The sequence below is a fragment of the Carassius auratus genome, unplaced genomic scaffold (assembly GCF_003368295.1).
Source record: "Carassius auratus strain Wakin unplaced genomic scaffold, ASM336829v1 scaf_tig00001155, whole genome shotgun sequence".
NCBI classification, from domain to species: domain Eukaryota; kingdom Metazoa; phylum Chordata; class Actinopteri; order Cypriniformes; family Cyprinidae; genus Carassius; species Carassius auratus.
In genome coordinates, this window is record NW_020523344.1 from 930,920 (window position 1) to 955,728 (window position 24,809).

Here is a 24,809-nt window from a genome sequence, read left to right on the forward strand (position 1 = left end):
AAATGAAATCAAGTTTTAATATTTCTATAATTTCCTAATTTTCTTTTAATATTTCAAATCATTTTGATATTAGATGGATATTTAATAAAGCAAGAGAATCCTACTATTATAATATATGTATAATATAATAGAGTATCGTCAGCATATCAGTAAACGCTAACACCATGTTTCCTGATGATATCTCCCAAGGGTAAAAGCAATGATCCTAGTACTGAGCCTTGAGGTACTCCACACGTTTGACCGGTTTGATACCTCATCATACACTGTTATGAATTGATGACAGTCAGATAAGTAAGATTTGAACCATGTCAATGCACTTCCACTAATAACAACATAATTTTCTAGTCTTTTCAAAATAATATTGTGGTCAATAGTGTCGAACGCAGCACTAAGATCCAATAGCACTAGTAGACAGATACAACCACGATCAGATGATAAGAGGTCATTTGTAACTTTAATGAGAAACATAGTTGTGATGATACTACCTTTTCTAGTAATTTTTTAAGTAAATATAATAGGCGATATATTGCATCACCAAAAATGATTGAGGTCATTTACATATATTGTGAAATAAGTTGATATTGATTGTTGCGACAGGCCTACTAGCAACCATTCAAACCAAACTAGCAACCACCTCGGGTGCCCTAACAACCACCCTGAACACCTTAGAACCCACATAGCAACTCCCTAGCAACCACACTGGGTACCCTATCAACCGCTTAGCAATACTTTAACAAACATCTAGATTACCTTAGCAATCGTGACAATCCAAACGTTTTTTTAAAAGGGGTGGTTTTAGGGCTCGGATTGGGTTAGGGGATTTAAAATATAATTTGGTCAGTATAAAAGTAATAAAAGTCTATGGAAAGTTCCCACAATTTACAGAAACAAACGTGTGTGTGTGTGTGTGTGTGTGTGTGTTTAATTGATTTAATGAATTGTAATACTTATAGTAGCTATAATTCAAAAATTTGAATTCGATTTAATGCTTCTAATTTACATAGTTTGCCACGCCCTGTCTAAAACACACAAGCACTCTATATTAATAAATGAACACATTTTACAGACCTTTGTATTTAATTATATTTTATTACATGCATTTGCAATTAGTTTGTAAAAGGTGGTTATACATATCCGGGCTGCGTTTTCGTTGCATTAGCACAGTTTTGACCAGCAGGCGGCGATGTGAGCGCTTCGAATCCGTAACCTAAATCGTTTTGAGAAGCAATTGGTTTATTTTAAATAGATTTTCGAAAAGCTTCCTTTCTTCCATCTCTAAAGTTTAGGATATTTAAAAATAGCATGCATTTACCCTATCACAACAAATGCAGGCAGGTTTGCAGAGACATTGGCATGATATTTCCTGTCTAACCCGGAAACGCTTCCAAACGCACAAAAGCCTCCAGTTAGCTTATCCTGATTTAGCATTTTCGCTTATTTTGTCAATCAAATAAAGGAATGAAATATTAAGTTATATTTGTATCTGATCAGAGTCAGAGCGCAAAGTTAACGTTACTCATTTCAAAGGTAAACCCCTCATCGCCTGAATTCTCCATTGTAATGTAACTTATAACCTAAAAATGTTGTGCTGTTGTCACGGTGGATACAGTAATTGTCGTTATTAGAGCTGATAAAGCAATTTAATCGTAATAATATACATCTGATGTAGCACTAACTAGTATATAAGAGTATAGTATAGCACTAGTTTAACGCTGTGGCGGTAGCGTCTGCACTGCACATGTAACGTTATTAAAAGTGTTTGTTATTGTTTAGGTCTGTGTTCATGCTCTCTCCTCTTTCTGCCTCCAGTAACGTGATTCATGATTCATCGGTTTTATCAGTGTTAAACAGCTGTTTAGGAGGTCATGGACAAAGGTAAGATATCAACCTGCGAGTGCCAAATACACAGAATAGCAGAGGATTTTATTTCAAAAAGATTTTTGCTAGCAATTTGTACTCAAAGGAGTGGTATTTTCTGTGATCTGCGCTGTAGATGAATGAGCAGTGTGTTTAGGATAATGAATGTTTAGAGTTCTGATGTGCTCTGATTGAAGGTGTTGTGTTGCAGATGTGAAGGCAGGCGTCTCCTCTGGCGTAGCTGCAGAAGCGGTGGCAGGACCTCTGGTGTCCCAGAGCCGATCCGAGGATGAGGTGTCCACCGCTGTGAAGAGGAGCGCCCCTCAGGCCTTCAGCGGAGCCGGGATGATTCCCAAACGCAGGAGCTCCTCCAGGTGAAGAGGAGTCGTCCGTTACCACAGCAGTCCTCTGGTACACTCTGGTCATTTACATGTGTCTAAAAGGTGTCTAATCATTATATTTTAGATCAATAAAGAGAAAGAAGTTTGACGATGAACTGGTTGAGAGTAGCCTTGCGAAATCTACCAGTCGTGTCAAAGGTCAGCCAGTCATCGAGCCAATCAGATTCCCTGGGACTGACCTTGGATCCAGTGATAAGAAGAAGGTAATGATGGTTATTGGATTTAATTTCACAGATCTCTCTAATATTTGATTGTGGTAAATCTTACCTATTATTTTCTGGCCGAGAACCACTGTATGATAGTCCACTGAACATCTGTGTGTGTGAAGAAGAAGTACATACCTACATGTCAATAGTATAAAATAGTTGAGATTTAGGTTTTTGTTTGTAGTTTACTGCTGTGCTCAAAGCTTCGTTTCTCCAATCTTCAGTGGGCTATTTTTTTTTTCAGTAAAAAAAAAAAAAGCATGTTTATTTTTAACTGTTTTCTAGATTCGAAAAATATGAGAACCATTGTTAATTATTGAGGACAAATAATAAAAAAAAATATATATTTTAAAAGCTGAGCTTCAAATTATAATATTTATACGATTTCTGAAGGGATGTGTAGAAATTCAGTTTAGCTATCTCAGGAATGCTTTGTACAATATATTCAGACAGGAAACGGTTCTAAATTGTAATTATATTTCAAAATATTACTATTTTTACTGTTTTCAACTAAATAAATTCAGCCTCAATGAGCATTTGATACTTCCTCAAAAACATTTTAAAAATCACATTTTAAACCGCAAATATTAAGTATTAAATTTTCAGCATAGCAGAAATAAGACTTTGCGCTTTAACATAATAGAATAATTTTAGCTCATATGTATTTATTTTCTATACTTGTGTATGTGCAATACAACCATTAGATGTTTTATATATAATGATGGTGTGTTTGTCTGTCTTTTAAAGTAAACATGCATTGTGCTTGTAGATGTGTTTGTATTATGTGACATCAGTATTTTAAGTGTGACATGAAACATTCTTTACAGTTCAGTTGATCCGGTTCTCCATAATCTGTCTCTGAACTGTAGGGTTTAAAGTCTGGGAGCTCTCTTACGCCACCCCTGACCATGATGATCGCGCCTTCGTCGATGACCAAACGAATGAAGAGAAACAAGCAGCCGTTACAGATCACCAAAGACCTGGGCCGCTGGAAACCCACTGATGACCTTCTGCTCATCAATGCTATTTTACAGGTCAGCTGTCAGATGTTCAGAGCTTCATCTTTTAGAGAAGTTTTGAACATTTTCATTCTGTTCAAAAGTTTTCACCCCCCGGCTCTGAACGCATGATTTTACCTCAACTGTACTTTATGTTCAGACCACAGATCTAACATCAGTTCACCTGGGAGTCAAATTCAGCTGTCGCTTCACGCTGCGGGAGATTCAGGAGCGCTGGTACGCTCTGCTGTATGACCCTGTCATATCAAAGTGAGTTTCTGACCCAGTAATTCTTCTCATATAGTTATAGTTCCTGTTTTAATCTGGTAGAAAAGTGGAATAAAAAAACAATTGCCATCAACCTCATGTCATTCCGAACCCCAAAAACATATTGCTTCCCCAGAACACAAAAGGATATATGCAATGTTCATTTCATGATAGCGTCATAAAAGTACCACTTGCCCTATTCATTCATTCAGTTCATGGCAATTGAACAGCAGGGACAATATATCCACTTCGGCTTTCCTTTTTTAAATGACTGTATCTACCAACACGTTGGTTTGGTCAGGTAGGGAAGGGAAGTCGTGGCCTAATGGTTAGAGAGTCGGACTCCCAATCGAAAGGTTGTGAGTTCGAGTACCGGGCCGGCAGGAATTGTAAGTGGGGGAGTGCATGTACAGTTCTCTCTCCCCCTTCACCTGACTGAGGTGCCCTTGAGCAAGGCATCGAACCCCCAACTGCTCCCCGGGCGCCGCAGCATAAATGGCTGCTCACTGCTCTGGGTGTGTGTTCACAGTGTGTGTGTGTGTGTGTGTGTGTGTTCACTGCTCTGTGTGTGTGCACTTCGGATGGGTTAAATGCAGATTCTGAGTATGGGTCACCATACTTGGCTGAATGTCACGTCACTTTTTTTTTTTTCAAGGTAGCACTGAAGCAGAATATTATTTTGATGCTGAGAATCCCCAAGGCATCTATCCACCTCTTAATTAGTTACCTCTCTTGAACGGTTCTACCTAATTCTAAAAATGCTTAAATAATAGATCATCATCATAGAATAGCTTAATCTAATAAAAGGAGTTTCATTAACCTTAAACTCTTTGTAACAGTTTTTTTCTTAATCGCTTGTCTTGTAAATTTGTTTTGTTATAATAGGATTCTAGAACAAAACCAAGGAGAAGTTGATATCTGACATTTAAGGTTTTTATATTTAAATGAAAAGCTCTTCAGATTTTCTTCTCTGGAAGGGATTAGGATGACATGAGGGTTAGTAAAAAAAAAAAAGAGTTTATATATATATATATATATATATATATATATATATATATATATATATAACTATTGCCTTAACATAGGATCTGAATGTACATTTTTTCGAAGGGTTCTGTCTGTTCCTCAGGTTGGCGTGGCAGTCCATGCGACAGCTGCATCCAGAGGCTATCGCTGCTATTCAGAGTAAAGCTCTCTTCAGTCAGGCAGAGGAAGCCCTGCTCGCTAAGATCACCTCAGTAAGACATTCATCCTGGAACGAGATCAGCATTTCAATGACACACAGAGTGAATGCTTGCTAGGTTTTATTGCTGTTGTTGTTTTAAATGTCATCGCTCTCCAGTTGACTCTTGTTTCATGTTTGTGAGTAGAGCAGTCAGCCTAAGCTGGAGGTTTTTCAAGATTTGCTCAACAAGCACCCGGATGTGTTTTACCCATCACGCACTGCTAAGAATCTGATGGTGCACTGGCAGCTGCTCAAGCAGTACTATCTGCTGGAGGACCAGAGCGGTGAGATGCTCTCATGCATCAATGCAGTTTTGTCTTTCTGTATGCGCTGATCATTTTCATTTACACCACTCCTCTGATGTGTCTCTAGTTCAACCTCTGCCTAAAGGAGAGCAAGTGCTGAACTTCTCTGATGCCGAGCAGGTGGTTGATGACGCCAAACTCAAGTAAGTGAACCCACGCCATCATCTCACCCAACGCTACACCGTGACCACCCTTGAGGTCCCCGGCCAACACAGCATTGGCTAGCCACTGTTCCGGGTGTGTGTTCACTGCTGTGTGTGTGTGTGTGTGTGTGTGTGTTCACTGCTCCGGTTGTGTGTTCACTGCTGTGTTTGTGTGTGTGTTTGTGTGTTCACTGCTGTGTGTGTGTGTGTTCACTGCTGTGTGTGTGTGTGTGTTCACTGCTGTGTGTGTGTGTGTGTTCACTGCTGTGTTTGTGTGTGTGTGTGTTCACTGCTGTGTGTGTGTTCACTGCTGTGTGTTTGTGTGTGTGTGTGTGTGTGTGTGTTCACTGCTGTGTGTGTGTGTGTGTGTGTGTGTGTGTGTGTGTGTTCACTGCTGTGTGTGTGTGTGTGTGTGTGTGTGTGTGTGTGTGTTCACTGCTGTGTGTTTGTGGGTGTGTGTGTGTGTGTGTGTGTGTTCACTGCTGTGTGTGTGTGTGTGTGTGTTCACTGCTTTGTGTGTGTGTTCACTGCTGTGTGTGTGTGTGTGTGTTCACTGCTGTGTGTGTGTGTGTGTGTGTGTGTTCACTGCTGTGTGTGTGTACTTGGATGGGTTAAATGGAGAGCGCAAATTCTGAGTATGGGACACCACACTTGGCCACACGTCACTTCAGATAATACTTCACAATAACACTTTCTCCTGCAGTGTGAATAATAAACTTTTTTTAAATTATTTATGCAATCTTTGTTTTTATGTAACAATAAAACCCAGATTATTGAAATCTCACATATATAATACGAATACAACAACCAAAAACATTCACACACGCCATAAGTTACCTAGGTTTTATTGTTGCTGTTGTTGTTTTAAATGTCATCGGTTGAATTATTGTAGAAAATAAGCTCTTGTGACCTACAAAAATGTTTTATTCTTCCACGTTTTGTTCATTAGAAAAAAATGAAAACAAAAAAAACACTTCAGGATAATGGAACAAGAAGCACTAAAATACTGTTTTTACGTTACAGGCCTACTAAAATATGTCATCCCTGCAGCACTCTATATTCATATTGTGTTTCCTCATTAGCCTCCTTGAAGCCTTTTGTGACAATTATGTATGACTCTGACTCTGACTCTGCTTCTGATCATTTGTCCTGTTCATCAGGGACAGCAGAGATGAAGTCTTAGAGCACGGTGAGTTATTTCATACAGCCTCATGTTGTTTTAAACATGCTTAAATATGTTTCAGTACTTTTTCCTGTGTCTGTCTATGAAATGTTATTGTATTTCTTGTAGAGCTGATGATTGCAGATAGACATCAGAAGCGTGAGATCAGACAGCTGGAGCAGGAGCTTCCTCGCTGGCAGGTGTTAGTGGACAGCATCACAGGTCACAGTTATTCCACTGGCTTTAGCACAGTTATCAGAAGAATGTGATCGCTGAGACTGATTGTGTGATATCATTCTTTTAGGCATGAATTCACCAGACTTTGATAATCAGACTCTGGCAGCTTTACGTGGACGAATGGTCAGATATCTGATGAGATCTAGAGAGGTCAGTGAGCATTTAATGTCATGCATGCGAGGGTTGAATCTGGCAGTATGATGCTTGACTCCCTCACTGAATGTACTCAAACCACAAAAACACCGTCAAATACAAACTAATCTTTACACTACATAAAATTGCAATTGTAAACAATGTCTGAAAGTCACTGTATTGGAGAACAGAATATTGGCTGCACTTCATTTTACAGTTTGTGCCCTTACAGTGAACCAAGAAAGTACTGCATAAAAGAAGTACATGGACTCAACATGGACTCTGGTTTAGTATCAGAGCATAACTGTAAAACTAGATAGTAAAGTTTGTTTTCAAACTTTAAGTTGGCTTGAAAAAGCCTGGCCAGAAAGTTAGAAAAATGTAAAAAGTTTGAAAAGCTTAAAAAGTTTTAAAAATTTAAAAGTTTTAAAAGTTAAGAAGTTTAAAAAAGAAAGTGATTAACATATTATTAACATTATAAGCAAGTGACTACCATGTCGTTAGCATGATTAGCAAAGTTGTTAACATGTTTCTAGAATGTTGAGAGCATGATTTTAGCATGATTAGCATTTTGCTAGCATGTGACTAGCATGTTTCTAGCATGATTAGCATGTTGCTAGCATGTCGCTAACATTTGCTAGCATAATTAGCATGTTGCTAGCATGTTTGTAGCATGATTAGCATGTTGCTAACATGTTTCTAGCATGATTAGCATTTGGCTAGCATGTCTCTAGCATGTTGTTAGCATGTTTCGAGCATGATTAGCATGTTGCTAGTATGTCGCTAACATTTTGCTAGCATGATTAGCATGTTGCTAGCATGTTTGTAGCATGATTAGCATGTTGTTAACATTTTAGTAGCATGATTAGCATGTGGCTAGCATGTCTCTAGCATGATTTTCATGTTGCTAGCATTTTATTAACATGATTAGCAAGTGACTAGCATGTCGTTAGCATGTTTGTAGCATGATTAGCATTTTGCTAGCATGATTAGCATGTTGCTAGCATTCCACTAGCATGTTTGTAGAATGTTTAGCATGTTGTTAACATTTCGCTAGCATTTTGTTAGCATGATTAGCATTTTGCTAATATGTTTGTAGCATGATTAGCATGTTGCTAGCATGTCGCTAGCATGTTTGTAGCATTATTAGCATTTTGCTAACATGTTTCTAGTATGATTAGCATGTTGCTAGCATGTTGCTAACATTTTTGTAGCATGATTAGCATGTTGTTAGCATGTAACTAACATTTTGCTAGCATGATTAGCATGTTGCTAGCATGTTTCTAGCATGATTAGCATGTTGCTAGCATGTTTCTAGCATGATTAGCATGTGGCTAGCATGTCTCTAGCATGTTGTTAGCATGTTTCTAGCATGATTAGCATGTTGCTAGCATGTCGCTAACATTTTGCTAGCATGATTAGCATGTTGCTAGCATGTTTGTAGCATGATTAGCATGTTGCTAACACGTTTCTAGCATGATTAGCATGTGGCTAGCATGTCTCTAGCATGTTGTTAGCATTTTTCTAGCATGATTAGCATGTTGATAGCATGTCGCTAACATTTTGCTAGCATGATTAGCATGTTGCTAGCATGTTTGTAGCATGATTAACATGTTTCTAACATGTTTCTAGCATGATTAGCATGTGGCTAGCATGTCTCTAGCATGTTGCTAGCATGTCGCTAACATTTTGCTAGCATGATTAGCATGTTGCTAGCATGTTTGTAGCATGATTAGCATGTTTCTAGCATGATTAGCATGTGGCTAGCATGTCTCTAGCATGTCGCTAACATTTTGCTAGCATGATTAGCATGTTGCTAGCATGTTTGTAGCATGATTAGCATGTTGCTAGCATTTTATTAACATGATTAGCAAGTGACTAGCATGTCATTAGCATGTTTGTAGCATGATTAACATGTTGCTAGTATGTCTCTAGCATGTTTTTAGAATGATTAGTATACAACTAGCATGTTGCTAGCATGATTAACATGTGACTAGCATGTGGCTAGCATGGCTAGCAAGTGACTAACATGTTTCTATGCTAATCCAGGTAAAACCAGTTGATTCAGTTAGAAACCAGCTAAGACCAGCGTGACAGTGGCCAAAACTACTTTAAAACCATGTTAAAAGCATGTTCTTGACATGATTATCAAGTTACTAACATGTTGTTAACATGTTTCTATGATAATCGAGCTAAAACCAGTTGATTCAGTTAGAAACCAGCTAAGACCAGCTTGACAGTGGCCAAAACCACTTTAAACCATGTTAGAAGTATGTTTCTAGTCTGATTAGCAAGTTACTAGCATGTTATTAACATGTTTCTATGATAATCTAGTTAAAACCAGTTGATTCAGTAAAGAAAACCACCTAAAACCAGCTAAGACCAGCTAAAGCCAGCTTGACAGTGGCCAAAACCACTTTAAACCATGTTAGAAGTATGTTTCTAGTCTGATTATCAAGTTACTAACATGTTGTTAACATGTTTCTATGATAATCTAGCTAAAACCAGTTGATTCAGTAAAGAAAACCAGCTAAAACCAGCTAAGACCAGCTAAAGCCAGCTTGACAGTGGCTAATACCACTTTAAACCATGTTAGAAGTATGTTTCTAGACTGATTAGCAAATTACTAACATGTTGTTAATATGTTTTTATGATAATCTAGCTAAAACCAGTTGATTCATTAAAGAAAACCACCTAAAACCAGCTAAGACCAGCTAAAGCCAGCTTGACAGTGGCCAAAACCACTTTAAACCATGTTAGAAGTATGTTTCTAGTCTGATTAGCAAGTAACTAGGATGTTGTTTTCATTTTTCTATACTAAACCACCTAAAACCAGCTAAGACCAGCTAAGGCCAGCATGACAGTGGCCGAAACCACTTTAAAACCATGTTATAGGCATGTTTCTAGTCTGATAAGTGAGTAACTAGCATGTTGTTAGCATGTTTCTATGCGAATCTGGCAAAAACCAGCTAAAAACAGTGGATTCAGTAAAAACCAGCTAAAACCCAGCTAAGACCAGCGTGAGAGTGGTCAAAACCACTTAAAAACCAGTTTGGGAGACTAGCCAAAACAACTGATCAGCTTAGGCTGGTTTTAGCTGTATTCTCAGTAGAGAGTTTTTAAGGTTTGCTATGGTAGTAGACAGCTTAAATATATTATAAGCCTTATTTTTCAAAAGTTTGTACCCCCTCAATGAAAGTCTATGGGATTTAAGGTGGTTTTGGTAGTCTGGTTTACGAAAACCATAAGCTGGATCAGTTAGAAAAGATATAGCAACCCGAGTCAGACCAGTCTGAAGGTCTGACCCGAGTTTGGTGGTTCTAGCTTGAAAGCTCTAGGAGGAGATAGTGTTTAAAATTTGGCTCAGAAGAATAATAATAATAAGATTAAATAGTAGATCAGTAAGTTGGCTTTTTCAAGCCAACTTAATAAAGTGCTAACAAAATATCTTCTGCCTCTGCTGTATCTGTTTTAATAAGCAGCCGACTTTTTGTGTAATGCTTCACTTGAAATATTGAAAAATATTTAGTTATTTAAGACGAGGCACAATTGTTTTAAAGGTTGACCGATAACAAACTCTTCTGAACGGTTTCAGATCACACTAGGACGTGCTACTAAAGACAAGCAGATAGATGTAGACCTGTCTTTGGAGGGACCTGCATGGAAGATCTCCAGAAGACAAGGTCAGACATTGAACAGCTTCATTCATGATGCACATGTTGCTGTGTGATCAGTCCTGCTCCTTGATGCTAAGTTTAGCTTTGCATCACTAAACTTTCTTACAGCATTACCCTTGTTTAATTCTTAAAAGAGAAGGCATTATGTGATGAGTGACTGGGTTATGAGTTATCTTCAGCCAACATTAAACAGTGCACTTTCTTCTACCATCCTAGTGTGTCATCAATTACAGCATCCCATGTATGTTTGCTGTGAAAGGTTTCTGTTTACAGTAGAGATGCGCAGATCAGCCCGAACCCACTGCTTCAAACAAATCATCCACCCGCACGTATAAATTTCCCTTATATAGCTATCCGCACCCCAACGTCACATTATTGTAATTCTTTGTTTTTAGCATGATGATATGATCAGTGGAGCGTAGATTTTTAACAGCAGTTTCAGTGACGTTAGAGATAATTTGCACATCTCTGATAGTAAAATAATACATTGATCGTAAGCTGCTAAAATAAGCACAGGCTTTACTCCCTTCGGTCTTTATTGGAAATTTCTGTCACTGCAGCACAACATCTACTGCACTTTACTTTATTGTACTTCATCTTCATTTTCATTTGACATTTTTTGCCTGTCCAGTTGAACCCACTGGATGCGGCGCTGTTCACAAAAAATATTGCCGTTCACACAGAACGCATATTTATCTATCAGCGTTGCACTCACGTCACGTTTCACGCAAGAGAGCCACGTTTAGAAAGCCATGTAGAATTAATGTAAGTTCAACTTTTAAAAAAACATATGTTGAAACTTTATGGCTATTTTTCTGCGTCTCATTGTTTTGAAATGAAAAAAGTGCTCTTTGTTTGTGGTCCTTAGTATTAAACTATACATGCATACGATTTGTTTCTTATTGTTTAAGCAAAGTTAATAATTATATATGTTTATAACATTATTTTAAACATGACGCACTTTTGAAACGTGCATTAGTAATATTTTGCTCGATGCTCTCTCTTGTAGCCTCAGGAGAGGAGCCAAAATCTTTTTCATCATAACTGAAATTCTGCCTTTTAAATTCAAACATAATTTGAATATTGATCATATTTTCATATTTTAAAATTCGAATGTAGTTTGACAGCCCTACTTAGCGTCGATGTTTATTAATGTTTGGGCAACTTGGAAGAATCCTGTGACCCAGCTGCAATTATTTTTTTATTTTATTTTTTTTACAAGCTAACTAGTTGTTACTGATGTAATTAAGTAAGATAAGTAAGATGCGTGACTGATGTAACACTGCGCAGCTCTATGGATTTTAATTTAAACATTTGATGCTTTGAATTATCACCGGGACTTTCGAATGGCATCGTGTCAACAGGATCCAATTTTAATGTGTGTTTCTAACTCCAGGGATCATCAAACTGAAGAATAATGGAGATTTCTTCATCGCTAATGAAGGCCGAAGACCCATTTACATTGACGGTCGACCAGTTTTGTCTGGAAACAAGTGGAAACTTAACAACAACTCTGTGATGGAGGTATGGACAAGCTTACATTTGAGTCACACAATAACGTTTGGAAAAATGACAGCTGTCAAAAAATGATGATTTACCACATTTACAACGCATATTTTGTATATAGTATATAAATTTTGTATGTCTAAATCTGATCACTATATAATATTTGTGAAAAGTATGACCATTTTAAGATTCTTTATTTTTTAAGACCATTAATTGCATGAAAAATACATAAATTGTTCTTCCAAAAAAAAGAAAAGTAAAATAAGCATTGAAATGAAATTCTGTTTACACGTTAGTTTTAAGCAAGACTGCTCGCCTTTTTTCTGAGAATATAGTATTTTTCATTGACATTTCATAACCAAGGAATGCAATATGTATTTAATTTGTTATGCCCCGCTCCAAAATATTTTGTCAGCTATAACTGCTCTTTGTGTGAAATCTCTGTAATTTTTTTTCATCTGTCATGACTCCATGAAAATCATGGAAATTAATTTGCTTAAAAAAGTGGTAGGAATGCTGGAATTTATTTATTGCCCCAATTCATTTTTGTATACAGTTCTAGAATATTTATAGTACCAACTAAATATCAGAGAAAGGTTTCTATCACATTCTCTTCTATGTGTACACGCAGTGTATCAGCTACTATTATTATCAATCACCAAAAAAGAACTACAGAAGTAAAATGGATTCAATATTAAGGGATTCAGTTAAAGCTCAGTTTTTATTGTGGTGGCCATTAGTATAATTTTGCAACTGTTTGCAAAAATAATGACAAGTCAAGAGTCATGTTCAGTGCCTTGAAAATGACTTTCTAGCTCTTGGTTTCGGTTAGACCACAAGTGTCAGCTTTGAGGCCTGCGGGCCAAATCCGACCCGCCACCTCGTTTCATCTATAAATGAAAAGTCTCAGTGCTTTCCTTGTGAATATGAACCCGTTAGAGGTGTATGATCACTCTTTTTGTTTCAACTGTTTGGCGCATGATGTGATCCAGCAAAAAATATTGGCGATATTTGATATATATATTAATATTTTCACTTTTCAGACAATTTCGTGGTTTAGTGATGGTGTGTTAACCATTTAGCTTCACTTACAGGACATTTAAATGCTTAAAGTTTCACAATGCATACAGCAACCATCGTAATGAAGTGTTGCCAGATTCAGCTTAATCTGTTTTGGATAAAACTGAATGCACTTTTTGTGTTGTGCAGCAAAATATCATGTTGCCCCAGGTATGTTTTTCTAATGAGCCTGCCTCTTCGCTGCTAACTCTAAAGGTTTCTTTAGGTTCATTACACCAGCAGGTGACAAACAGACTTTTTTTTTAGAAATGAGTATTTGATTCATTTAGAAATAAGAGTTAAATGAACACAAGAACAGATATAACTTAAAATTCAGGAATTCTGGAATTAATCAGCCTTAAGCCCCATTCACACCAAGAACGATAACTATAAAGATAACTATAAACATAACGATATTAGCGTCCACACCAGCAAACGATATCTTCTGTTTATTCTGAGCGCACGTGCAGCTGCCGCTTTAAAGGCAGGGTAGGTAAAAAATATATATAAAATTTTTTTCCAAATTTGTTGTCAAATTCAATCCATAATTATACATACAATACATAATTAAAATGTAAGTACTCTGAAAAAGAAAGTATAAAAATCGAGTGTCTGTAGACCTCTCACGACTGTTTTAAAGACAGCTCATTATTTCCATTCACTCCACCCCCTCCCTTCTGGGCTCCTTCCAAAGCCACGCTAGGCTGGGCTGAATTTTGCTTGCTGTTTCTCTACAATTGTTTTGGTATCCCTAGGATCCCTGCCTCTTGAATTCCTCAAATCAAACGTACGCGCGCAAGTGGGCAGGTCATGTGTGGCAAAAGTGTGGTTGCCATGGTTGCGAGAGAGTGACAGTCACCTAAGCCAATCCTATGTTTCGTCCCGAATGGAAATAATGAGCTGTGTTTAATACAGATTAAACGGTCTAGAGTCACTCGATTTTTATACTCTTTTTATCAGAGTACTTACATTTTAATTATGCATTGATATATATAGAAAGTTTAAACGAATTTGGAAGAAAGTTGTTAATAAATTTTTTACCTACCCTGCCTTTAAATCCTAGAGCTCGTTACAGCAGGATGGATTCTGATTGGATGTCAATGTTTATATCGTTCATCAGCTAGAAAAAAATCGTTCTGAAAATGATTCCAACGATACCGTTTCTCTATGCCTTTATCGTTATAGTTGTAGTGTGGACTCTGCTATTCTTTAATATTGAGAACGATTTTTAGAACTATATCTTTATCGTTATCTTTATAGTTATCGTGCTTGGTGTGAACGGGCCTTTACTGTCATGGTGACGGTGTTTTTTACAGAGAATGCAACTTTTGATAAGTGACTCAAATGCTAAAAATATTTTGCATATAAATTAGACAAAAAAAGGAAACCAAAGATGCCTAGCAGTACACACATCATGTGAATTAAGTTAACTGCTATTTGCAGTAATTTCATAATAATTAGGTGTGTTCAACTTGCCGCGGACTGATCGGTGTATGACATCAAAGTATCGTTAGAGCTAATAGCAGATGGATCTGCAGATGGATCTGCAAAACACTCTCGCGGTGCTTTGTCAAACACCGATTGATCTGATTGAACAGCTTGTACCTGTAATTGGTGATTAGTTAATTGATTTAGAAAAATGGAAAAGGTAGTAATTTTCCAGGACTTTATCTGTTATCCATTATCCGTTGTAATCCTGTAACCTGAAAACACACAATATGTGTATAAATATAATCTGAAAAATCTATATGGAAAATTGCTTCTTATAGTAGACTATTTTTTTACAGACAGTGTAGCATACTAACAAAATACTAATATGTTGCTTAAAACTATAATTGTTCAGAATGTGTAGTTTTACTAGTTTACTAGCCAATAAGAAAAAAAAACTTGTAATTGTTCAAAAATGTGTAAGTGTTCGGTAATTCAATATTCTATTTACACAGTTAATTATTATATTATGCATTTATATAATTTTACGAAGAAATCTAAATTAACTATAAAATATATTTTTTGCTCAGATTTGATATATCGATGAAACACCTCGATGCAAAAATGACGTAATGACATTTTTGCGTCATGATGACATCACAACGTAACTTTTAGCAACAAATCGACCTTCCTTTAGCAACTTCTCATGAAAATTAGTTGGCAACCCTTTTTGTTTCCCATATGCATCAGACATTTAGCCAACAGTCCGTGAGCGTGACGTCTGAGGCTGAGACTAGTCAGATATTTGCTTGTTTCCATCCAAAGCTGTAAAATTATCTTGTGCTTGAATATTGCATAAACATCGGTGAATAAAGCAACGTTTCCATTCAACAAGTCAAAGAGAACAAAACCATAATTTCCTGATAAACTGGCACTAAATATCACTAAGAAAGTTAGGAGAAACCACTGAATATAATCATTTTCATATATAATAAATGATTTAATAAGTGCCTCAGTAAATATGGTCACTTCTTTCGGAGGTGGATGCCTGCTGTTTGGGAATGCAGTCGTGTCAGACAATTAAACAGAAATACTTTGATGACAGACTTTGGCGACTTATGCATTTCAGAATGACCAAACAACATTTCAGAGCTGTGCAACAAGGTCAGTTCATGGTTAGTCAACTTACATCAAAGTCACATGACTTTTTTTTTGATACACATTAAGGAATTTATTCAGCAAATACGTTTCCATCTCCCATTATTCGCCTTTACTCTTTTACACAAGTCAAAGATCACCTCAAACCAGTGTAAAAACTTTATTACAATAAATTTGGCATTTTTGTCACTTGTTTCTGATGTGATGCATCACATAGCTATTGTGCCTGAACCAAATCCAGTTGCTACTAATGTCATCCTAGTTTTGATTTATTTAGTTTTTCTATATCAAATTATTTTGTTTAGTTTCATTAAAATAACACTGCTGCAGGGAGGCTGGTATTGTTTCATTTTTGTTAAAGTGTTCATCACGCTCATTTCGAAACTAATGAAAATAGCTGTATTGTGGACCAGTGTGTCATTACATATTGTTTTTATAATAAGTCACAATTAATAAAATTTACTATGTATTACATAAAATGTCAGAATGTTGTGCCTTACCCTTAATCCTAATAATGTTGTTGCATATAACATGCTCAGAAGTAGTTTGCACATTGATTCTCTAGAAAGAATGAAAAAGTTGGTCAATAACGCATGCGTGTTTGTCCAGATTGCAGGTCTACGCTTCGTGTTCCTGATCAATCAGGAGTTGATTTCTCTCATTAAAGCTGAAGCTGCCAAGATGAATCAGCCATGATGCTGAAGTCACCAGTTCACGAGCTGTCAAACACCATTCAGTCCGACAGCAACGCAGCCAAACAAGGCTGTACTGTTTACCTCCAAGGAGAGTCATATACTGGAGACCTTTCAGCACAAGATTACAGTGGCTCTCATTACAACAACTGAGCCGAGGTCTGACTGGAAGAAGAAATCATTTGGAGAGGAATTGGACATTTTTTATGCCTGTTATTTAAGGCACATTGGGACAGAAATAACTGAATGTTTGTGTGCGTGTGAATGTAGATTTGATTTTTATTTTTTTGCTTTTTTGTATTGTTACTGTTTTGTTGATTTACACATTGTTTATACTTAAAACACAGTAACCTTGTATTGTCTCATCAAAGACAGTTTGCTAAGATTCTGCAATGACAGAAATAGTGTAAATATATTGATAAAGAGGTGTTTCACTGTGTCTGTGTATTGTAAGGCATTGTATGTTTGTCGTTGACTTTAGCAACCACTAAAGATTTTCGTGTTAGAGTGCTGAACTTTGCATGCATCACTTTGGCCCTTGACATGAACTAATGTTGCAAACCCAGAGTACAAACCCAGGATACAAGTAACCGACAATGCATAACAGTACATTTATAATAAAGCTTCAGATCTAATTATAATGCACAATTACTAACTACACTAAGGGTCAACATTTTGGAATATTAGAAAGTTTTTTATTTTTGTATGTTTTGTTAAGAAGTCTCTTCTGCTCACCAAAGCTGCATTAATTTGCTGAATAATTCAGTTACATTATTACAGTTTAAAATTATTTTTCAGTTTGAACGTGACAATGCAGGATTGGGGTAATGATTAATGTAAATTCAGCTTTGCATCACAAATAAATTATATTTTAAAATATATTAATAGAAGGCTGAATTGCTAAATTTATATATGTATATTATACCCGTGTTTGCATTGCTACGAATAGTCGGTTAGTTTTAGGTCAAATTGTTTGCAAAAGCAGAAGAAAGTCCTTCTAGAGGACACCCCGCTGACGTCAGCAGTTAAATCCGACTGACCAGTGACCACTTTGACGTCAGAAATAATCAGATGCGAGTTGATCGATTCAAACATTGGGAGAAAGGCTACTGAATACATGTATATGATATAAATATAATCGGGGAATCTGATGTTTTTGGATGGTGATGAAAGCACAGTAAACGTGGTGCGTGTGATGATGCGGCAGGCTGCGTCCACGTCACACTCCTGCGTCTCATAAAGTTTCCGAGCGGCTCGAGAAGGATCTGTAGATCTTCATCTCCGAGAACTGCAGGAGAGTTACAGTAAGAGCACAAATCTGCTAGCAATTTATAGATCGGGAAATCGTGAATTCCAGTGTTTGGAATTCACAGCAACGCAGTTTGTGTGTGTCTGTGTGTGGTTTTGTATTTGAAGTTGTGCATCGATGGGCTGAATCGAAAATCGTTGGGTTTGCCCTTGTTTTTGTATGCGACTTTTTATTTATAATTTTTTTTTTGTATCCTTTTCTAATTTAATATGGGTGCTAATTGTTTCATTGCCATAAAAATAATGGTGCGTTTGTGTGTATTGCATGATTGAACCATTCATTGTTTACAAAAGCATATGTTTGAGTATTCTCTCTTTGATTGGAAACTACTGCACGTGGCATAATTATGTTGGTTATCAAACGACAGTTTTTTTTTATAACAAATGAATGTTAACTTTTTTTTTTTAATCGGTCAATGAAATGTAACTTAATGTTACTAGAACCTCCTCGGTTTTTAAAACCAGTACCAGTGCAACCTATTTGTGCAGTGAAACCAAAAAAAGATTTAATTCATTTCCACCCACTAAATGACAAGTGAGGGAGTGTTAGAAGCACAGTTCTGGAAAAGATTCTCTGTCACAGAATAGATCCTGTAATTATTTCCAAACAATTGGTTGAATTTTTTTCCAGTAATACGATTCTTTGCACTACAGTTACAGAAATGTGGCACACCTTGAATGAACAGTTTATTACTGTATTACAGGACAGAAACTATGGTAATGTCTAATAATAATCTCATAGTTGGCCTTAATTGTAAACCAGTAAGCTGAAATAAAGTCAGTAGGATTAGTTATTGGAAATTTTTAATGAAAAGACTGAGAAGATTCTACGTTGTTGGTCCTAACAGCAAAGTTCATGTTTTCTGTACACAAGAACTTCATGGACCAAAACAAGTCATTTTGATGCAATCATGTCTGTACAAATATTTGAGCAACAGTGACTCATTTCAAACCCTTAACCATTCTTTGGTTACATGACTGTTTGTTGGCTTCGAGGCTGTGGTTTCATATTTTTTATTTCCGAGAGGTTTAAAATCCTCTGTGCAGCAGTCTTTCTGCTTAACCCTGCTGTCCTTCTTCTTATCGTGTGCAAATATATGCTGATGACAGGTCATAAACCGTTTTAAAACCGGTAGCTCATGCAGTGCATGTGTAGCTGATAGAAAGCTAATAGACTGCAGTCCTAAATGAGGTCTGGACTGATATGTGATGTTGGAGTCAGTAAATAGATGATATGATGTTTACTGGGCATAAAGCATTTTGAGGTGAAGTGAGATATACAAATTTTAAGAGACTTGAGTTTGAATTCTCTTCTCTTTGGTAACTTTAGGACCAAATCACATTTGATACATTGATGTTGTTGTTTTTACCCAGCAGGCTTACATGTGGTTGTTATGATAAGACAAATTTAGTTTAGGTTTTGTCGAGTCATGATGTTGGTTAGTCTGAAAAGATCCATGCAGTATGTTTTAAATTCACCTGATGTCTTTTGCACAATATTTAATACATTGCACACACATATTGTGCACAATAACACAGAAAAACCTGTGGACCTTGTGTTTTGTTAGTTTTACTGCCCTGCATGTTGTATTTTTCAATGCAGTAATCATGTTCTGTGTTAGTGACTTCTTTGACATTAAACTTTTTTGATGGCTTTTTTTGTACCATTGTTGCACAAAATTTGCATCCTTTTTTTAAATTAACAATTTGTATTATTCACAAAGATGAATACTTAATTCTCAAAACTATTTTATGCAGTTTTTTTTCTAGAAAAGTCTTAAGAAAAAATATTTCTGAACATTTAGCATGCTACTAAACAACAATGCAACTCATTGAACATGCTACACTTTAATTAAAAATAGTGAAGAAGTCCTCAGATGCCACGTTCATTACAGCAGCATCGAAGACATCTTGCAAAATCATTTGACATTCTGCTGACTGAATGAACTGCATGTATACTGGAGTGAAGTTTACACCAAATTCATAAGCCACGTAAAGTTGTTTTAATTACTGTGTGTGTGTATGTGTAATTGTAAATTACTGCCTCAAATCAGTGTGGCATGGAGGTGATCAGTTTGTGACACTGCTGAGGTGGTATAGAAGCCCAGGTTTCTTTGACAGTGGCCTTCAACTCATTTGCATTTTTTAGTCCCTTGTCCCTCATTTTCCTCTTGACAGTTCCCCATAGATTCTCAATGGGGTTCAGGTCTGGTGAGTTTGCTGGCCAGTCAAGCACACCGACACCAAGGTCATTTAACCAACTTTTTAATATTTTAATTTGTTGAGTGAATTGGTGTGGTTTTGCTAAATGTGAGCCAAAATCATCACAATTAAAATAACCAAAGACTTAAATAACATAAGTCTGTGTGCATTTAATTTATTTAATACACTAGTTTCATAATTTGAGTTAAATTACTGAAATAAATGAAAATACTTTTCCACGACATTCTAATTTATTGAAATGCACCTGTACATTGACGCTTCAGTGCGCCGGGAACTGTCATTCTGAGATGAACGCAGTCAAGCACGGATCTTTTAAAGATTTTTCTTTTAATTTTCTTTATTGTGAACACTACTAGAAAACATTACAAAAACTATAATAGTGTCACTTCCCCTAAATATATAATCATTATCAGTTTGCAGTAAGCATTACTCTTTTAATGGAAAGTTGGAGATTACGGCATATAAACAAATACCAAAAGCAAATATGCTAATTATCCACAAATGATGAATTTTGATGATGAATACTGATTAATTTTCATTTACTTTCATCTACTTTTCTGTGGTTATGATAAAAGGTCAAATGTAAAAGCTTATTTTATCCATTGTATAACACTTGACTGGATTCACTCTAGTCAAAACCTTTAGCCTTTAGACTGTCATCGTACTTTGACATTTATGCTATTCTTTCTCTTTTCTCAGAAAGAGCAATGCAGCACCTAAAGAATTGCCAAGGTCTTGCTCAGGTCTTCCTTATCAGGAGCCAAAGGTAATTCTGCCATTTCATAAACCTTAAACCTTTGTTCCTTATCATTTAATCATTTCCAAATAAGCCCCATGAAAGTAGATCTTCCACTTGGTCTGACTCTGAATCCCCCACTTGATTTAACGTCGCTTAATGTAAATGATTGTAAAGGCATGGCCAGATTCTGTGAAATGCTCTTTAAGAAACTTGAAAATGTTTGTTAAAATGAAATTCTTAACTCTCAGTTCCAGACTTTCAAAGAGCGTTATTCCGTCACTGTCCGTGTGGGATGGTCATCTGCCCTGTCGCTGGAGGAGCACCGGTGGACATGGAAGACAGAAATACTTTAATGACAGGCTGCCGAAGTTTAGATTCACTCTGGCAGGGCTGCTGGCAGGTACTGGAGCTGTTTTAGCTTATAAGCTCCACCAAGACAAGGTGAGACACCTGATATGTTTTCTGATTCCTAAATAATGAGAAATATCTACAGCAGTGGATGCATATAAATCTACTAAAAATAAAAACAACCTAACACAACCAATGAAAATAACCTTTCCACTCAGGGTTGATTGTCACAAAAAGGATTGCTTTGACGTACTTTTTATTTCAAACATGTATGGAAATGTGCTTCTGTTGCCAAAAGTTTGTCATTTTCTTCTCAGGAATAATGACAAATTAAAAAACGAACAAACATGTATGTGTACATTGTCATTACTCATACTTGTTGAGAATGAGAGTGAAGAGTTTGTGCAAAACCTTCAAAAACAACGTAAGTGAACTTTAAGAGACGTATTCAAATAAAAATGTCATGACCCCTTTAAATTTTTTTGTGTAAATAAGGATGTCAAAACAGACTGCAAAGTCAAACCCTGTCAATTATTACCAAAGTCTTACAATATCATACAGTTTGACGTAAAAGATCATTGATGTCTCACAGTCTGTATGATCTCACCGGGCTCATATCATACAATCTGACAAGCAACAATTGTAAAGGACATAAAAATTGCAATGTGACTGGTGCTTTAGTTGTCATTGAATAGTCAATTTTTTTTTTATTGAGCATAATTTGTTGTATTTTTGTGTCTATTTTTGTTCAGGTTCAGTGGGCTGCTACCTCAGCACAGTTACGGGTAATGCAGACTTCAGATCTTCCCGTTTACAGCCTAGAAGAAGTCACAAAGCATTGTTCTCTTGACACTGGTGTGTGGGTCACCTATAAAGGAGGAGTCTACGATATCACTGAATTTGTGGCCATTCACCCTGGTGGTGACAAAATACTTCTGGCTGCAGGTGGAGCTCTGGAACCGTACTGGGCATTATATGCCGTTCATCAGCAAGACCATGTTCTAGAAATCCTCTCTGAATATAAAATTGGTGTTCTTAATCCAGAGAGTTACAAGAAGCAAGAGAGTGCCAACCCTTTAGACCCTTACTCTGCTGAGCCAACACGCCACCCTGCTCTTCAAATCAACAGTCTGAAACCTTTCAATGCCGAACCACCTGCATCTATACTTTCGGATAATTACATCACCCCTTCAGTCATATTTTTTAAGCGTAATCACCTTCCAGTGCCCAGGGTGGATCCTGAAGCTTACAGGTTGGAGATCGAGGGTCTCTCTGGCGGAGTAGTATCACTTAGTCTAAGTGAGCTGAAGTCTCGTTTTCCAAAACACACCATTACAGCAACGCTTCAGTGTGCAGGGAACCGTCGCTCTGAGATGAACGCAGTCAAGCAAGTCAAAGGACTCAATTGGGGCATTGCTGCGATAAGCAATGCTACATGGTCAGGTGCACGTCTGCGGGATGTACTATTATACTATGGCTTTGGACCAGAGGTTGCGGCAAAAGCTAAACATGTCCAGTTTGAAGGGTTAGACAGAGATGTGACGGGTACAGCATACGGTGCATCAATCCCACTGAACAAGGCTGTGAGCGAAGAAGGTGATGTTCTCCTTGCGTATGAGATGAACGGCGAGGACCTCCCACCTGACCATGGCTTCCCTGTCCGTGTAGTTGTACCTGGAGTTGTTGGAGCCCGCAATGTCAAATGGTTGGGGAAAATTGTTGTAAGTGATGAAGAAAGCAATAGCCATTGGCAGCAGAATGATTACAAAGGCTTTTCTCCGGGCACTGACTGGGACACTGTGGACTTTAAATCAGCACCAGCCATCCAGGAGCTCCCCATACAGTCAGCCATCACTCACCCAGCAGAGGGAACCTCAGTAGACCGCAGTGATCGGGAGGTGACTGTGAAAGGCTATGCGTGGAGCGGAGGAGGAAGAGAGGTTGTGAGAGTAGACGTCTCGGTAGATGGAGGGAAAACGTGGCATGTAGCCAAACTTCGCACTAGTGATCAAGGAGAGCACCCTGCTCCCCCTCCTCCACCTGGAAGAGCCTGGGCTTGGAAGCTGTGGGAGATAGATGTCCCAATTCCTCATAGGGCTCAGGAGCTAGAGATTGTGTGTAAAGCAGTGGACAGTGGTTACAACATGCAGCCAGACACTGTCGCTCCAATCTGGAATTTACGAGGAGTACTTAGTAATGCGTGGCATCGAGTAAAGGTAAAAGTGACTGAGGGTTTCAAAGACCAAAAATGAACTTTGTACATGAACGTAAAATGCATCTAAACAAAATTGTTGGAATTCTCTTTGGTGCAGGTTGGGTTGTAGCTTTGCAACTGTTTTGAGCTTGTGGGTTCTTGAAAGTGCTTGAAATTATTTTGATTTTACTCACATAACTGGCTTGATGGATATTTCCTGGTAATAGGACACCTAGTCAAAACTGACTGTACCAAGTTATGATTTGTCATTCATTTCCAGGAGAAAAAACTTAAAATAATCTTAACATGTAAGTGTACTCAAATGTAATATTTTGGGACACCATGCATATAAATTAAGACAAATTTTAAGTATAGTAAGTACAAAATTAGAGCGTGAAAATAGAGTAGGTACATTATGAAAGTGCACTTTTTTTTCGCCTGGGTTGCTATCATGAAATCTTACGACATGTAAACCACCTGGTTCATAATTGTATTATGAACATCAACATGTTCAATGATGAAGGCTTGTATTTCCACTGAATACTGATTGTTACATAAACTGCCTACTAATAAGGTATGTTTAATAACTGTATGCTTATTTTTATATATATATGCCTTGTTGTATATGCCAACAAGGCATTTTCGCCCACAGGACTGCCGCATACTTGATGTTTTTCCCTTTTCACACCATTCTTTGTAAACCCTAGAAATGGTTGTGCGTGAATATCCTAGTAACTGAGCAGATTGTGAAATACTCAGACAGGCCCGTTTGGCACCAACAACCATGCCACGCTTAAAATTGCTTAAATCACCTTTCTTTCCCATTCTGACATTCAGTTTGGAGTTCAGGAGATTGTCTTGACCAGGACCACACCCCTAAATGCATTGAAGCAACTGCCATGTGATTGGTTGATTAGATAAAGGTAGATAGAGGTGTTCCTAATAATCCTTTAGGTTAGTGTGTGTGTGTGTGTGTGTGTGTGTGTGTGTGTGTGTGTGTGTGTGTGTATATATATATATATATATATATATATATATATATATATATATATATATATATATATATATATATATATATATATATAATATTATTATTATTATTATTAGGTTCATCTCAAAATATTAGAAAAAGAATACTTCTGTAGCATTTCAAAAAAGTGAAAGTTTCATATATTCTAGATTAATTCCATGTAAATTAAAACATTTCAAAAGGTTTTTGTGTGTGTAATTTTTGTTCCAATTAAAATTATTCAACCCCAGAGCCTGTATAATAATTTACAAATGTAAGCTTTTCTGAAGCTTATCTGTTTAATGGATATTGAAAGTGATCAATATGTAATGTGATGTCAATATATAATATATATAATGCAGCTTGGTTTATGATTGGTTTATGATTTAGCCTGTTTAAACATTGCTGTTCTTTACATCACTTAAAGGAAAAATAAAGTGGCTATAGAGGCTGTTTTGTGAGGTTAAAATAGAAATTAATGCAGAACCACATTGCACTAACTTCAAAACCATGCCATTGGAAAATATGTATGCTG

At 36.9% G+C, this 24,809-nt stretch overlaps 2 protein-coding genes across 4 annotated transcripts; both read left to right on the forward strand.

Moving 5' to 3' along the window:
- Positions 1 to 1,266: 1,266 nt before the first annotated feature.
- LOC113069254 (microspherule protein 1-like) lies at positions 1,267 to 17,088 on the forward strand. Of its 2 annotated transcripts, none has more exons than XM_026242286.1 (15): positions 1,267 to 1,527; positions 1,774 to 1,875; positions 2,069 to 2,231; positions 2,323 to 2,461; positions 3,334 to 3,498; positions 3,623 to 3,732; positions 4,859 to 4,967; positions 5,100 to 5,238; positions 5,327 to 5,402; positions 6,563 to 6,591; positions 6,694 to 6,786; positions 6,869 to 6,951; positions 10,529 to 10,616; positions 12,007 to 12,134; positions 16,371 to 17,088. In XM_026242286.1, exons 2-15 carry the CDS (start codon positions 1,866 to 1,868, stop codon positions 16,455 to 16,457), a joined length of 1,419 nt encoding a protein of 472 aa, XP_026098071.1. In that variant the 5' UTR covers positions 1,267 to 1,527; positions 1,774 to 1,865; the 3' UTR covers positions 16,458 to 17,088. The 2 variants fall into 2 exon arrangements, with proteins under 2 accessions (XP_026098071.1, XP_026098070.1); XM_026242285.1 differs by having other exon boundaries at positions 1,269 to 1,527; positions 1,810 to 1,875.
- Positions 17,089 to 17,459: 371 nt separating this feature from the next.
- Positions 17,460 to 23,554, forward strand: suox (sulfite oxidase). Of its 2 annotated transcripts, XM_026242283.1 has the most exons (4): positions 17,460 to 17,757; positions 20,684 to 20,750; positions 20,972 to 21,164; positions 21,824 to 23,554. In XM_026242283.1, the coding sequence occupies exons 2-4, from the start codon at positions 20,692 to 20,694 to the stop codon at positions 23,321 to 23,323; spliced, it is 1,752 nt and encodes a 583-aa protein (XP_026098068.1). In that variant the 5' UTR covers positions 17,460 to 17,757; positions 20,684 to 20,691; the 3' UTR covers positions 23,324 to 23,554. The 2 variants fall into 2 exon arrangements, with proteins under 2 accessions (XP_026098068.1, XP_026098069.1); XM_026242284.1 differs by lacking the exons at positions 17,460 to 17,757; positions 20,684 to 20,750 and adding an exon at positions 21,389 to 21,495 and having other exon boundaries at positions 21,024 to 21,164.
- Positions 23,555 to 24,809: the final 1,255 nt, after the last annotated feature.

What these genes read in the sequence shown, in the direction of transcription:
- suox (XM_026242283.1), top strand. Translation starts at nt 20,692, where the DNA reads ATGCAGCACCTAAAGAATTGCCAAGGTCTTGCTCAGGTCTTCCTTATC. An exon ending in TTCCTTATCAGGAGCCAAAG is followed by an intron (nt 20,751 to 20,971) that starts GTAATTCTGCCA and finishes CTTAACTCTCAG; the next exon opens with TTCCAGACTTTCAAAGAGCG. An exon ending in ATAAGCTCCACCAAGACAAG is followed by an intron (nt 21,165 to 21,823) that starts GTGAGACACCTG and finishes ATTTTTGTTCAG; the next exon opens with GTTCAGTGGGCTGCTACCTC.
- LOC113069254 (XM_026242286.1), top strand. An exon ending in GATCCAGTGATAAGAAGAAG is followed by an intron (nt 2,462 to 3,333) that starts GTAATGATGGTT and finishes TCTGAACTGTAG; the next exon opens with GGTTTAAAGTCTGGGAGCTC. An exon ending in TGCTCGCTAAGATCACCTCA is followed by an intron (nt 4,968 to 5,099) that starts GTAAGACATTCA and finishes GTTTGTGAGTAG; the next exon opens with AGCAGTCAGCCTAAGCTGGA.